This window comes from Myripristis murdjan, chromosome 7, assembly GCF_902150065.1.
Source record: "Myripristis murdjan chromosome 7, fMyrMur1.1, whole genome shotgun sequence".
NCBI classification, from domain to species: domain Eukaryota; kingdom Metazoa; phylum Chordata; class Actinopteri; order Holocentriformes; family Holocentridae; genus Myripristis; species Myripristis murdjan.
In genome coordinates this window covers 18,854,598-18,871,066 of record NC_043986.1, presented here as the reverse complement: position 1 = coordinate 18,871,066, position 16,469 = coordinate 18,854,598, and the positions used below count along the sequence as shown (strand labels likewise).

Here is a 16,469-nt window from a genome sequence, read left to right as displayed (position 1 = left end):
GACTTAGTCACGTCTTACTGCATGGGTAATTGTTTATTTCTGTCATAATCTGTGGCCTCGGAGAAGCCAGCCTCAGAGAATGGAATGCCAATACAGGAGCTCAACTGTGAAATACATTTTTTTTTTTTTTTAATATTTTCATCGGTGTGAGGTAGAAAATGTAGGGCTGAGACAAACTTGAGCAAAACATGAATGTTGTTTGAGTTATTATTCACTCACAATGTCTGAAGAAATACACTGAACAAGTACATGAACACTTATAAAACTTGAAGCATAGGATACTCAATCCACAAAGCTGAAAAAGAAAAGGAAAAAAAAAAATCCTCTTTCAGGTCTAATATCCTCTAATATGGCAGCTGCTCATGGTTGATATTTTAAAGCCACAACATTTACATCAGTATTTTTTTTTTTTAAATACAGCATTTAATAAAATGCATTTAAGCAACTTCATGCACTGCAATGCACTATAAAAATAATAACAATGCTCCCTTTAAGGGCAGACAGTGACAATATTATAAAACCCAGCTTAAAAACAACATGCACTCATTTTAATGAAATTACATGTACAAAGGTCAATTCACACAAGTGCCTTTACAAACAGTCTTTATGGGCATTAAACCCAGATATTACAATTGACATTTATTTCACAAGAACATAATCACTGTTTGCTTTACATCCTTATTATCATTCATGTTGCTGTGGATGCTGCTGCTGAACCATAACATGTGTAGGTAGGCCTATGCATATTTCATGTGGTCTTCAAGACATTGATACACTTGAGGCTGGTTTCCCAGGAAAGCTCTTTTTTCTTTTCTTTTCTTTTTTTGTTTAGTCTGGGAAACCTGCCCAAAAGTACTTTAAGTACACTTAGTATGCAACAAGCAATTCTGTTCACAACAAATAAGTTTTAAAACGACATGTAACACAAAATTTTAAATCAGCATGAATGTAGTAGAGCGCAACAAAAGCTGATTGATGTGCATTTAACACAATATAAATGCCAACACATTTATGTGTACAAAAACTGTAGCATAGCTACACATAAGTAACATCTCTGAACCCAAACATTGAAGCTCATCTGATTCCTTAGAGAAAACAACTGCCACTGATAAATACACATATAAAATGCAGAATGATTAAAAAAAAAGGCTTATACAAAACAGACATGATTCGATGAGAACTGAGGAAAATAGCATATAGCCTAATTGATTGTCATAAAGGGAAAAGTGGTGTAGTAATTGCACAGGCAACATTTGCAACATGACCATGGTACAAATGTGCACTTCCTAATCTAGAAATAACTGTACCTAATCATCTCCAGTGCTGCATAAAATCTCTGAGACACTATGCCGCAGGAAAAAAACAAAACAAAACATAAAAATAAAACATGACCATTCTGTTAAGAGAGATTTGGTCAATTTAACTGGCCAATCTAGCGTAACTGAATTTGTGAATCTGATTCAAAGCACAATACTGAAAAATGATGAAACAGAAGGTGAATCAAATACTGGTCATGCTGTAAGGAGCTGTGAATGCACTGTGTGGTGACAAAATACCAAAGATAACTAGTCCACTCGAATGCTCTGCAGATTAAGGATTGAGGTTTGTTGCCATTAAACTGAGTTAGTTCTTGTACCTGATTTGTAAGTTCCTATGTCAACCATTATCTAGGAGTAAAGAAAGAACCATTATATATGTAACTGTACATTGATGCTTTCCATCATATAAGAAACTGTCAATTTCAAAATGGATAAAAAAATAAACAAAAGAAAAAAAATTCCAACAACATATGTTTCATTTTACTATTTTATAATGACATTCAGAGAAGCCTTTACTGTTATACTGCAGTTTCAAAGTCCATTTTACAGTCCGTACCAAGAATTTTTTCTTCAGTCTTTATACGAGAGCTTTGAAAAAGGCGAAATTCAGTTCCTGTGTGCAAGATTTGTGTTTAGTTGACTTTGAGATTAAGGACTGTACTGGTTATTTCATCTATCTGACGTTCGCAACAAAAGTTAGTGCTAAAATGATGCATGTGATCAACACAAGGGCATGGTAAGGCTTAGATAAGACTATGACAACTCGAGAGGTTTAGTTGACAAAGTTCACATAATAAGGAATTTGTTTTAAGTGCTATAAAAACAGAAAGAGAAACGAGCACCAGCTGCAGGGAACTCCTCTTTCGTCAAATTCAGCGCCATGAAATATAGGCCAAGAAACTCAAGCTTTCCACACTGCTTTATCTCGTCCAGAAAACACTTCAAGTGCCATCCTGGCTCTCCTGTGTCACGGGATCTTAATCTACCAGGGACTCCTGAATGGTTTTGCATCATGCATCGTTATAAGAGCAGGGGCCGCTGCAGGATTATGGACTGGGGGTCAACGCTGACCCTTTAGGGGGCAGAGAGTGTGTGTGAAGTAGACTTATCTTCTCTGGCTCAGGAGTGATGGGGTGTCATTCTGCAGGGTCAGAGTCCTGGCTGCTGTACTCAGCCGTTTCCATCTTGAGGATGTAGGGAATGATGCTGTCTATCGAGACGTTACCTATTAAGCCAGTGAAGAAGAGCTCTTCTGTGATGCTTGAGCTCATGAGGCGCAGCGCTGGCAGACGCGTCAGGATACGGGTCAACCTAAGGGACAAAACACACAATGGGTCTAAAATGAAATTGCAAATATCACTGTAATGTTTTTTTGTTGTTGTTGCTTCTGCTGCTGGGTTTTTTGTAAGGAAGATGTGGTTATAGAGGTCCTTGTTGGTTTTTTGGTTCTGTTTTGTTGCTGTTGTTACTGTTTTTTGTTTTCTCCCACCAGTGTATCATCACCACAGTCGATGGTAACTGTGTAAACTTTATCACTGTATGGTGAAAAAAAATCTTCTTCTTCTTCTTCTTTTTTTTTTTTTTTTTTTTTACAAATAACGAAAGTTTCATTAAAGTTAGAAGTTACATTAGTGCATGATTTTTACTTTCATCACAACTTAGCTGCCAATTTGCACATAAATGCAATTATGTCACAAGATATACAAACCTTCCTCTGCTTTTTATCAATTATTTTCCATGACCTGATACAATACAGTCAAATACAGTGATAAATACAGTTAAATCTTTTTATGACTGTAAGACAACACATACTGTGGTATTTTAAAACAAGGCAAAGCACTATATTTGCCAGCAGTTCAATTGCTAATGTTAAACAGCAAACTAAACCAAAAACTGTTACTGTATTTGCCACAGAGGAGACAAAAGCAACTGATCAAACTAGGGAACCAGATACCTTAATAAGATATACTGATAATTAAAAAATACAACATGCACCACCAACATAAACATAACTATACAATTAACAACAAACATACATACATACACATACATGCACATAAAAAACAGATAATTTTGTAAGTTGTCACAGTGGGATTATAAAGAATCTGTACTTACTTGCAAAGAATATTGAGTACATCTCTTGTTTTTGTCACTGCATGTTTTTCAATCACTGCACTTTTATGTTTTATCAGCGTGTAAATAATTGAAAACTAATCTTAAAACAGGAGCTGTGGAGCTGTGGTGTTTGGTCTTCTGTAGATAAGCACTTACCTGTAGGCGTCATCTGGATAGGTTTTCTGCACGTAGTCCTGCAGCTCCATTAGGGCTTTCTCCTGGAACTTCTCAATCTGGCTGCTACTATCCAGGCCCGGGTGGTCTGATCAAAGAAACACATACCAGTCATTCCACAAAACACACATGTGGGAGTTTTGCCATTTGCCAGCCTTTCATTCAAAGCATAGTATCAACATAAAAACAAAACTAAACATAAGCTTAGATGCTATTCTTAGCAGACTCACCAGGGCTGAAGAGCACGATAGCCTTCAGGTAGGCATACTCGTAGCTGTCCGTCTCCACCCTGGTCATGCTGTTACAGAACTCCTGCAACTTCCAGATATGCTCCATCACCTGCTTCACCCTGTCCCCAGAAACCTTGTCTGAGATGGAAGAGAATGTCCAGTTTAATGTATGTACATTATGTAGTGATTGAACTTTTACTTGACCAGCAAATTTAACAGTCAACATCTTGACCTCAACAAAAGACAAATCAGTGACAAAGTGTCATTTTGACCTATAAATGCAGTGCTGCCATTGGGCCTGTTAATATCATTTTGGATATGTTGGATGGCAGCAGTGAGGTGTTAATGGGCAAATCAATGCAATTTTGAAAATGTCACCACGTTGTATCATTTCCTAAAAGCATGTGATATGTCACGCACGTCAGACATACAGAACAATGAACGGAAGAAGCAGAGTCCATAGTCTTCTGCCTGATTTCATCATGAGTGATAAGAAGCAGCTCTTTGGTGCTTAAATGTTTTAATGCTTAGAAGTCTGTGGGCCATACCATCTTGGATGCTGCTCTGAAGGTGGTTGATGATGGCAGCCAGGATGGTTGACAGGTTCATCACATGAGCACACTGAGCTAGACCTAGAGTGAACAACTCGTTCCAGCTGGCTCGCACCAAACTGGTGTTTGCCTCCTGACTGAGAAAAAGAGAAAGAGGGAAGAAGACAGGAGTGTGGGTCAACAGGTAGCCCGTTCCAGTAGAGCTTATAAAGTTACACAAAGGAGCTTGGAGTGTCACTGATTAAGGGTGTAATTTAAGAATCCTTCTGCCAAAAGCATTCTCACCCAAGAGCTGAGAAGGCGGGGATGGAGCGAGCCCAGTGCATGGAGAGGAAGAGGAGGCGGGATGCTGACTCACAGATGTAGTGTACATTCAAATACTCAGGCATGGGGCTGGGCATAGTCAGCTAGAAAGAGGCAAAGAGAGAGAGAGAGAGAGAGAGAAAGAGTAAACTAAAGGATATATTGAGGGAAAAAAATTCACAAGGCCTGACAAATGACTACAGATGATCGTCAGAATAAAAGACCAACCAGGGATACAACATCTTTCTCCATTATTAGCTGTTTTGATAATGGTTAAGAGCCATGCCATTTTGGGGCAGTTAACCAGTCTTGAATCTGCCTTAAGTGCTAATCTGGGGCGAGTTCTGGTAACTGGAATGGCACCACAGAATATCGTTCATATTGTTTCCATGAAAATGCAAAGCCTTCAGTGATCACTCCATGAATGAGGGCTTTGGTCACTGCTGTTAGGACAGGAATCCTTAAACATGGGATGAGGGTGATGACTCAATTGTTTTGTAATTAATGCCATATTCCTTGGCCTCTAAGGAGCTCAGTGGACATGAAATATGTCAGCATTTTCTGTGTAGAGACACCCTTCACCCCTTTGGTGTGTAGCACACATGTAGTCATCCACTTGTTGAAACCAGGATGAAGATGACTCATCTGATCATATGACTTTGCTCAGTACACCACTGCCTGCTTCACTTCCAAGTGTATCAAATGCACAACCCAACCACAAGCCGACCATAGAGTCCCTCTCTAAAGTTCATGGCAAACCATTAATGATGAAACCGTTTGCTCACATCTTAGACTGACATTTGGAGTCAACAGATTCAGAGCTGCTTATGTGTTTTTCCTTTCCTGTATCATCAACCAGTGTACACCATAGTTGAAAACACTTCTGACTACAGTCTCCCCTTCTGATCATATCTTTCTCTCGGACTTCCAAAACAACATTATCGTAGTCACTCTTCACACTAAACACCTGCCCTGCACCGAGGCCAGTGAAATTTGTGTTTGACAGATAAATCACTAATTGTCACCCACCGCACTAGATGATAATTTCTGAGACAATATTTGAATTCCTCAGCAATATGTGATCTTTAGTCTTTGCCTGTTCCAAAACATTGGCCCTAAAGGTCTTTGCTCTCAAGGTTACTGAGTTCACATCTTGAAGGCATGGTGACCAAAATCCTGAGCAACTCAGTATTACATAACTTATACATAACCCCAAGTATGGTGAGATTGATTAATGTGTGGAAGCACCAGCTGCCAATATGCTTTGTATCCTTCATTTAGTAATTACTAGTATTACTCATGTGTTCACTTTATTTTGTCAGTTAGCTGTATGAGCTGATTAGCCACCCCACCCACCTTGAAGCTGACATGGCTGTCTGTGAGCAGCGGCCCCTCCACCTCAATGATGGGAGTCTCCTGGTCTCGACCAATCAGCTGGATGGTCGCTCCACTGACACACTGCGACTTGTCTGCCAGGCCCTGTCCCATCCCTGCTTCTGGTGGGTTCAGGACTTTGGCCAGGGTGTCAAAGGCACTATGTGCAAGACACACAGACACACACACACAAGCACATAACTTTTACTACATTGAGGAATGAGTCAACAGTTTTATCATGTAAAATTATTCATCAATATGGTGACTTATAAGTTATCTTAGTCCCCAGAATAGGCAAATCGAAATGCTTAAATCATTACAGATATTTTCTACTAAACCAAAACACATATGAAATGTTGTTTCACATTAGTGGTGTCCTAGATATAAAAATGAAAAGTGATGAAAATTTGAGATTTTCATATTAATAGGGTTAATAACTATTTTGATATACATTTGCATGTAAATAGGGCTGGGATAAATGTAACCCTCTAGTTCACATGTGTATGATTTCTTTTAAGAGTTTGAGTTTTTTTTTTTTTTTTTTTTTTTTTAACAAAGTTGCATCCTTTCAAAAACACAGAAAGAGGACAACACTTGACACAATAATAGTCATGTTTTAGTGCTCCTTGTTCTGCAAGTGGCCACTCTGTGGTGCCACGATCACAAAGCAATGAGAGGAAGTCAGGGATGATTCGTTAAAATGAGTAATGAAATAGCAGCAATAGGAAACACACTCCCATCTGCTCACTGCTCTAATGACTGACCGTGTTATATCGTTGGCAGATTGCTCCTCCTGCTGGCTGTCTGAGGTATCACCGTTATTTAAATTCTCGTTGAGTGAGTCACTCAGGCTGGCCAGTGATGTCACCACATTCGCTAGTGTCCCCAAGTCCCCCTGCCCTGACTCCATCTGGAGGGGACATAATGCAACCAGGAAAATTATTATCCATCATTAGGCGAGATTATGTGTCGCCTGTGTAGATCTACCTTAGGCAATACACAATTCAAGATCAGATAACAAAACAAACAACAATGAAACAAAATAGGACAAAAATAAAGAAGCCTGCACCGGAAAAGCAAGACAAAAGCTTTCTCCTAACAAGTGGACTGAGTGAAGTCTGAATTTGGTGCATTTCTCAAAGGAAATCTGCTGCAATGTTTTGTTTTTTAAGTATAGACCACTTTGTTTTGTTAAGGTCGCAATACAAAGCATCACATGTAATTTCCACTAAATAAAAGTCACAGCCTTGCTCCACGTCTTGCTGAAAAGACTCAGTCATATGACAGGGAAAAGGAAAAAGACATTAAACCTAACAGCAGGAACAGCTGTACCTTTGAGTCAGCAGCCAGCAGCAAAGTTCCATCAGTCTGGATGACAGGCTGCTGGATGTTAACCAGCATCCCCTGGTCCAGCAGGCTGGATCTGCATGACACAGAGGATTTATAAACAACAGGCTGACATGATGATATATAACAGCACTAACACACTTGTGAAGGTTACTACGAAACCTGTGAGGCTGTTTATACCCCAACCCTTACTGTGACAAAGAAAGCCCACATACACAACCACACTGTCACTTCAAGGACAAAAAAATACAACCACTAAAATCTGCCAGGAGGCCAGACTTCCCCTCACCTGGAGACATCTGTCTCAGAGTCAGAGATAAAGGTTGGCGTGGCAATGAGCGGGCTGTTAAGGTCCTTCCGGATGTAAATCTTTTGTGTGGATGCAGCACAGTTGGCATGCTTCTCTCTGGGCACCAGATCAATCGGCTTCCTCTCACTCTGCACGGCTGGAGATACATAAAGCTGGCTCAACCCAACAGTAAAAATGAATTTATTTTCTACTTTGACTTGTTATTGCTGTGTTAGAACTTAAAAACAAGTATTTTGGTTGAAGGACAGTCTCCCCACTCACTGCTGCTATGCTAGCCAACTTATGCTGACCTGAGCTGCTTGTAAGTGCAACTGCATCGTCTATAAGTATCGGTGTCATCATGTCCTAGAATGAGATGTCAACTCACACTCAGTTTTCATCCCCATCTCCAGGCATTTCCGCAACCGACAGAACTGGCAGCGATTGCGGTGGTGTTTATTGATGACGCAGTCCTGTTTACTGCGGCAGCTGTAGGTCAAATTCTTCCTCACGCTCCTTTTGAAGAAGCCCTTACACCCCTCACAACTGACTGCTCCATAGTGACGCCCTGAACACAAAGGAAACAAGTCAGAGTGTGTGAGTCACTGTGTGAGCGAGGCTGCACTGGCCAAGATGTAACTAAGTAATATTGTCACTGTCGATTCAGCTTTCAAATTTTTTTTTTTTTTTGATTAATCATTTCTTCATTTCTAAAATGTTAAAACTAATGACAAATACTTATCAAAAATTCCCAGAGCCAAAGTGGTGCCCTAAAATGGCATCCTTAAGCTGACCAGCAGCCAAAAAAAGCAAAGCAAATACTTTATTTTGGAATGATATTTAGAAAGGAGGTGTTCACACACACTGCTAGAACTTGCAAGACTTCCCACTTTTAAAAGAGCAGTTTCAGTTCTTTATTGTCCAGTGTGTAGACCTCCTCCATCCTACATTTCATTGATTTATGTATTTTTGTTCCTGCATACCTGCATAAAAACGGCTCTGGTGCGTACAAGTTGTTTGTTTCGTTTTGTAATGATATCAATCTGAGAAAAGCATGTAATTCTTAGCTTTTGTGAAGCTACAACCAGCAAATATTTGGTATTTTTAGATGACTAAAACAATTGATCACATATCTACATTATAACAGATTAATTTTCTGTCGATTAACTGACAAATTGCTTCTTCTCTTGTTTAGATGCATACAGGGGATTACATGACTAGGTATGCAACTGCACACATAAGTACCTGAAGCCTTGTCTCCACACACCACACAGTACTCCACTGGCTGTGGTCGGCTCAAATCCCCTGACTGCCCCAGCAGCCGTTCCATTGACACGGGATCTGTAACAATCTGAGAAACAAAGTACAGTCAGACACTGGCCACTACTCCTGTGTCTTGTCCTGATGTGATACTGGTATCACAGCTACCATTCTGGCTGAATATAATTACAGTAATGTCACAGCTATAAAATAAAAAAATAATAATAAAAAAAAAAAAAAAAACACTCAAAAGAGAGTCAACACTCTGCATTATAAGAGGATCTTGCTGATAATGTAATAAGCCTCGAGGTGATATTATGGATCAGTCTGTACCTGTATCCTTCCCGGCATCAGGCTGTCTGCAGATGTAAAGATGAGCTGCTTTGTGTTATGGCTGTCTGGAGAGGCCAGGATCACCTTGCCTGTCCCTGAGCCATCAGCCGTGGTCAGGATGAACTGCTGCTTGGGAGCACTGGACGGGTTCATCGCTGTCACTATCTGGATCTTCTGACCAGTCTGCTGGTCTGTTACAATCTAGAGGTGGAAGACATAGGAGAAAGAGGGAAAAAAGAGATACATATAAATACAGAAGCAGCATATGAGTGAAGAAAATGAGGATAAGAGAGATGGTGGCTAATCTGAGAACACTACCACATCAGCATCTACCAATTTCCAGTGTCAGCATCACAATGTGTGTGTAACTTGCTGGGAAGCCATAGGACAATATCAACAGGTGGCAGCAGTGCCACTTTCTCTGAAGCCAAGTAATGTTTAGAGTACAGCAATTACCTGTATTCGCTGTGGTGTTGTAGCAGGCTCAGTGGAGATGACCTGAAAGTGCTGCGGAGACCCACTCATCATCAAATCTGAGGGAGAGGTTAGAAAAAATTTCAACACACTTATGTGACAGCTAAATCCAAACAGGCCAGTGGTGCAGTGCTCTTTATAACCTGAGTGAGAACTCTCTCTACTGGTGCTCTTAAGTGGCCTCTGTCTCTATGGCAACACAAACGATAACATCCAGTGAGTGACTTTTGCCTCCAAAAGCAAATCATACAGGTACTAGAGAATAAGCCACAGTCATGGTGACCCCCACACTGCCACCCGCCTGCACATCTGTGAACTTTCTTTCTCTCTTTCTTTACACACTCACCTTTGCTACCTGCTCAGAGGCCAATTTCTGCTGAGAAAGCAGATTCGGGTTGGTCGTCATGATGATGTAAGGTCATTAGTGAGGTCTGTCTGGAGGAATGCCAAAGACATTTATCAGCCACAGAGGCACAAACTGTCAGAGAGGAACTGGCCAATGCTGAGGCCCGAGTGTTTCATCAATGTATTTCTGGTAAATCACAGAACATTTGGTAAGACACTGAAATGTTTTATCATTAGGAATTGTAAGATCTACCTAGTTTCTATTGAGTAAATGTTTTCTGACTTTTCTTAATTCAATTTGTATGTAATTAAAAATGGTAACAATCAATTTCAGGACCATCCCTCCACTTTAAAAGTAATTTAACGTGTAACTAAAAACCTGTGTATCGGTTTTGAGAGGTAATCATGCCACAGTTGATTATCTTCAGTGGCAGGTGCAGTGGTCTATTATTATCCCACATTTGCTCATAATGACATGTGATAGCCTCTCCTCACACACAGAGGTCTTGGTCAAGGTTGATCAATCAATAACCTCTATTCACCATACATGTATGCAACTCATTTTTGGTTAAATTATTATATAATGACAATAAAAGGAATAACTAATGCACAAAACACAGTACTAATGATTATTGATATATTCATCCCTGCATCAAGTCCACAGCCTCACTGACTGAGAGGAGGACCGTGCTCCTTCGTTTCGTTTACTGATTGGCCCAGCAAAGTATCCATCAATACTTCCTACCAAACGCATCAAAACACAGAACAAAATGGAGAATCTGGCAACCAGCCAGCGTTTGAGTTACGAAGTCTAATTAATGTAGTATAGTATTTTTCTTATCAGCCCAGTGGACGCACGTTGGTTTGTGCGTAATAAATGAACAAGTGTAGTTTTGTGAATAAAGTCATAGCTGTACGGGTTGCAGCATTAAATCTTTCAACCCGCTACCGTCCCCGAGAAGGCAAAGGTAAAAGGGTCGAGTTCATCTGCACTAGCTTGCCTGTGTTAGCCTGTTTGGCTAACCAGAGTAAACGCAACAAGAGCTGCGGGAAAAGCAAAATCTATCCAGCCTGCCCCTTAGAGTCTACCTTCTAGCATGCGGGTGTTATTGTGGGTTAAGTCTATAATGATGTCGCATATTTACAAACGACAGAAATCTGTTTGTCAGACATATCACTGTAGCCACAATGATGAAAAGCGATGGCTGCAACGCCCAGGGCTTCACATCAACCCCCGGCTCTCTGGCCGCTAGAGTCGGGCTGGGAGGAAGCTCTCCCCGGCTAGCTAGCAGGCTAGCCGGGGAGATTAGCTGTGCTCTTTTATCATCCAGTATCTCACTGCGCTTTCTACGGTTTTCAATCTGGGATGAAGACTTACCTCCGGGATTCGGGGATCACAGATTTATAGTTGTCTGCTATTTTATAAAATATTTGTTTTGGTTTTCTTCTGTTAAAGGTCATAGTTCGTGACCCCCACACCGCCAGCCCGTTGAGTTTTTTTTTTTCCTCCCCTCCTTCCTCCGCTCGCGTCCCTGCGCGCCTCCACCCCCCGGCGCACAGCTCGGCGCGAGCCAGACAGAGCTGACGTCACCCTGTCTGCCTGTCTAGGGACTTTAAAGGATAATTAATGTGATTTTTTTTTTTTCATGTGATGCTCAGATGGCTCTTTGGCCTGAGTGCAAACCTCCAGAACCTAAAATGCACGGTTTGAATTTGTGGGATTTCGAAGATTAGCAGCTGGGAATGCTAAAGTGGAATGAATGAACGAACGAATGAATGAATGAATGAATGAATGACACATATTACATGTAGTTTTGACGTTCATTTGAATTGATCTGACCAAAAATATCACGCCACATTTGTCCCTGTGACTTCCATTCATTTAGCATTAGCAGCGGCTCTTTTTCCCAGTCCTGACAGAAAGCATTCCAGCAGTGTCTTTAGACAAGTCTGGCCCTACTCAAGGCACACACCATCTGAACATCAAACAGCAGGATGTTCTTTAATGGCTGCCAAATGCAACATATTGATCGCTCTTCTGCTGCTTGTTATGGCTCCATTCATCTTGACTGTTGCCATTTTTGCACGGAGTTGTAACAGAATAATAACCACAGCCAATCACAGTATCAGATGTTCCTCATTGTGGTTTTTTATGTAGAACCCAGGCTCCTTTTTTTTTTTTTTTTTTTTTTTTTTATTGGCTGTTTTAGGGAGTTGTTTTTTTTGTCCATTCAGCAATTTTGTATTACCAGCCACGTTGCCTTCACCATGACAGCAATCCTTTTCTTGCACTTTCACGTGACGTTTTGTATATGAATATGAATATGAATTAAAATTTGATAAACACACTTTGTAAACTGAAGAGGTGTGGAATATTATTGCCAATCCAAAATGTTGGGTGAAAACTTGAAAGGGATAGTTGAAAACAAACCTAGTTTTTATGCATGCACTGAAATGGTTTAGAAATAGTGGCCTAATATGTCTCTGAAAAATCTGACCACAGTTTTACTTGTGTTTTTGTATATTCTGATACTGTGTAGTCACAAATTTACTTGAACTTGGGCCTGTGACAGCTTTGTTTCATTGCTTTTGCATTCTTTTGATTATTTTACATTTGCACTAAATTCTGCGCTGGTCTATGTACTGACAACAAGCACAGTTCAGCATATGTATATGGTCAAGGAATGCATTATCCATTTCCCTTCCCTTACATTAATTTACCATTTTATAACCAATTAAAACTTTTATGCGCATGTATAGCCCATAACATACATCAACTATACTTGGCCAAAAACACATAAAATATAATTGCAGTGCACAAGAGCCAAGCGTTACCATAGAATCACCATCAGGTGTCGTGCAACACCACTGACTATCTGTGTCGCATGTCTGAAGCCTCAGCAAGAACAATAGCCTGTAACTGGACAGCAGAGCTTGACGCCCATTCACATTCCTATGGAAATGCCCCACCGGATATAGGAATAAATATTACGCTTTTGTCACTTTTCTTGTGTCATAGGCCTGAAAATCTCTACTGTGGGCTTCCTTAAACACAGGTTTAGAGTCCTTCCCTCCCTCCCTGTACACCACTGGCTATATTTAAGACCATACAGCCATGAGTGTATTTCAGTGTTTCAGCCCCATTGACATTTTCGCTCCCACAGACCAATATATTTACTTTCGATTTGTTTTTTAGTCCTATACGGTAACAGTCGGGATCACTATTCTTTTCTGTAAAAGATTTGAAACCACACTGAAGCCATATTATCAAATTATGCAGCAGTAATTTAAAAAAATGCGTTGTTGCATGCGGATATATGTCTAAACATAATTAGTAATCCTTTGCGGATTAAGGAAAAGTATGAGTTCGAGAGGTGATGTTACTGAATCCTTGTATAGTCCCCGTGGAATTAAGGCAGAAGTGCCTTTAGTGATAGCGGATGCCATTTACGTGTATGCAGTCAAAGAGACCCCACGCATCGGAACACGTTTTTTTTTTTCTTTTTCCTATTACAGTAGAAGCGATCCTGGGCGTTTGACACATTTTTTCCCTCTGTCGCGACACACACAGTGGCTTCACATTTAGCAATCACTGAGGAAAAGGGGAAAATACAGCTCCGGGCTGCATTTACAAAAATCGACCGCTTGATTTGCGCAACTGCATATCCCAGTTTTGTAAACGTGATGCGGCTGCAGCAGCGAGAGTACCATCCTCTTCACCACATCCACATCAGCTGGCACTGGCCATCAGCTGCCGCGGACCCGACCTCAGATCAAGGATAAAAAGGACATCACAGCAGGGGATCCAGAGTGCTTATAGAGAAAGAGGAAGCAAGGCCTAAAACTAGGGGTGAGTAGTCATAGCGCTGTTCAGAGCTGTGTTGTCACCGTGGAGGCTGGTCATGCTGGGACGGGGGATATGGGTGTGTAAACCCCGATTAGGAAAGCGGGGGAGCAAGCCCGGTTTTTTGCCTTTGCTCTGCATGTTGATGGTGGCCACAGCCCTGCTCGCTCTGCTTTTTGTGGATTTCATTGAATCCTGGGTCACCTCTATGAGCATGAATGCAGTGGTGGAGCCTCACGCCGGGATCATCCCCCCGCAGAGCGTCCCACCTACCAGGCCGGAGGAGTTCCTGCTCATGCCCAGCCCGCTCGTTTGCCAACGTGCCAAGCCATATCTCATCACTATGGTTACCTCTGCTCCTGCCAATCAGAGAGCCCGTCAAGCCATCAGGGACACTTGGGGTGGGGAAATTGAGGTGAGGGGGCTCAGGGTCATGACCCTGTTCATGGTGGGTGTGGCATCTGACCCTGGACTGTCCAAGCTGTTGATAGAGGAGGCACGAGAGCGAGGAGACTTAATTCAAGGGCGTTTTGTGGACACTTACTCCAACCTCACACTAAAGACCTTATCTATGCTGGGCTGGGCCCGTCGCTTCTGCCCGCAGGCCCACTACATGGCCAAGGTGGATGATGACGTCTTGTTTAACCCAAGTGCCCTCCTGCACTTCTTGAATAGGAGCCGTAACCCTTACGAACAAGGAGACTTGTACCTTGGCCGAGTTCATCTCCACGTGGCTCCAGACCGTGACCCGGATAGCAAGCACTACCTCCCTGCAGGAGCTTACCCTCCCTCAGTCTTCCCAGACTATTGCAGTGGTACAGCCTATGTCCTCTCACGCTCAGCTTTGCTTAAAATTTCCCTGGCAGCCGCTGCATCACCTTTATCCACACCCCTGCCCCCTGAGGACGTGTTTGTGGGTCTGTGTGCCCGTACAGCTGGGGTGCTGCCGTCACATTGCCCACTCTTCTCTGGTGGGCCAGCTGTGCCGTACGGGCGCTGCTGCTATCAGGCTATGGTGTCCATCCACCACACCCCACCCAGGGAGATGCTGCGCTATTGGGCTGATGTCCATTCATCACCACCCTGTTCCTGGCTGAGCCTTCGTGCCTCTTTAGGGGTCTGCAAAGTCAGGGCGATGCTTGGGAAAGCTCTTGGCTTGGAACAGGGGTTGTGAGACTGTGCAGCCTGGCTTGCAAGCAAAGTTGAACTTATTATTGGGGCTCTGCCTCGCTTCTATACTGTGAATAGCACAAGCGCTCTTCTGGCTATGAAGCAACACTGTGTGCACTGAGAAATTGTAATTTTATTTTTATAGGTTTATTTTTTAAACACTTGAATGTATGTTAACTTTAATAGGCATTTTGGGATCCATGCCAGAAGAGAAGTGATCAGTTGGTGAAGTTGGTTCTATGAAGATATGGAGACTGTTACAGTATTACTGCATTATTATACTGACACATACTGTAGATGTAAATAAAGAACAAACACTAGCAAACACACAATATTCACACTCTGCAAAGGTAAAGTGGAGAAACACAGCTGCTTGTTATGTGATAAATGCACTACAGGGTACAGAAAATGCTAAATCTAGGCTGTTACCTAAAAACATTGCAGCACCTGTCTATTCTGGCTCTAGCTGCTTCCAAGGTAGATATTAATCAAATTAAGCAGACACAGTGAATGCATGATCTCACCAAAAGTAGCAAATATAGTACGGCACATCCACTTAGATCCACTTAGAAGGAAATACATCGCTATAATTCACTCTGGAGAGACTTGATTTATTTGTCAAAACCTCACATGTTAGGGAGAAATTTTCCATTGGGATATCAAAGTTTGAGTTCATCACAACTGGAAATAATATTTTTGGAAAATACTCTACCATGGAACTGTATACATGATATGTGAAAGGATTTAAAGTGTTATCTTACTCAGTAATAACATAATGATGTGACGAGGTGTGCAACGTGTATTTCACTGGACACTTGGGGCTGAGTGAAATGTATTTGGCTGGCGTGAACAGGAGGAAGAAGTCAGCCACTGTATGCCCCTCTCTTCTGGAGGCTGAACTGTTCCGGTGCTTCAGTGTGCCACCAGACACTGAAACGGCACCATGGAGCTAAAGTGATGCACAGCTATAGGCACACTAAGCAGCAGTATTTTTAACCTTCTTCCATCTCATTATATAACAGTGACATTTAACAAGTAGAGTGTGAATGATGGCTTTATTCGCTGATTTGATTGGACTCATTTCGGTCTCTGCTGGGGTCTTTGCGGCATTGTGACATTTACAATGCAGATGGAGGTCAGGTCAGCGCAGGGCCTCAGGCTGTGGTCTCCCCCCCACCCCCACCCCCAGTGGAAATGAAGAGAATGCGGAGTTTTACTGATTATGTGTGTCAACACTCAGGAAATGTGTGAATGCTATGTTGTTGCCAATAAACCACTGGTATATAATGTCAAGCTTTTCTTCCTAATGTCTTTTTCAATTGTCAAAATGTACAAATGCAT

General features: G+C 41.7%; 2 protein-coding genes across 5 annotated transcripts; one reads left to right on the top strand and one right to left on the bottom strand.

Moving 5' to 3' along the window:
• Positions 1–14: 14 nt before the first annotated feature.
• nr2c2 (nuclear receptor subfamily 2, group C, member 2) lies at positions 15–11,639 on the bottom strand. Of its 4 annotated transcripts, none has more exons than XM_030055673.1 (15): positions 11,493–11,639; positions 10,113–10,204; positions 9,752–9,845; positions 9,296–9,496; positions 8,948–9,053; positions 8,091–8,270; positions 7,703–7,859; positions 7,399–7,489; positions 6,831–6,976; positions 6,049–6,226; positions 4,675–4,796; positions 4,387–4,526; positions 3,839–3,976; positions 3,591–3,696; positions 15–2,630 (listed from the first exon to the last, which is right to left on the bottom strand). In XM_030055673.1, exons 3-15 carry the CDS (start codon positions 9,821–9,823, stop codon positions 2,456–2,458), a joined length of 1,812 nt encoding a protein of 603 aa, XP_029911533.1. In that variant the 5' UTR covers positions 9,824–9,845; positions 10,113–10,204; positions 11,493–11,639; the 3' UTR covers positions 15–2,455. The 4 variants fall into 4 exon arrangements, with proteins under 4 accessions (XP_029911533.1, XP_029911532.1, XP_029911534.1 ...); XM_030055672.1 differs by having other exon boundaries at positions 9,752–9,828; positions 10,116–10,204; XM_030055674.1 differs by having other exon boundaries at positions 9,752–9,828; positions 10,116–10,200.
• A 2,088-nt stretch (positions 11,640–13,727) lies between these two features.
• Positions 13,728–15,132, top strand: b3galt4 (UDP-Gal:betaGlcNAc beta 1,3-galactosyltransferase, polypeptide 4). The gene has a single exon (XM_030055676.1). It carries the CDS (start codon positions 14,017–14,019, stop codon positions 15,130–15,132), a length of 1,116 nt encoding a protein of 371 aa, XP_029911536.1. The 5' UTR covers positions 13,728–14,016.
• Positions 15,133–16,469: the final 1,337 nt, after the last annotated feature.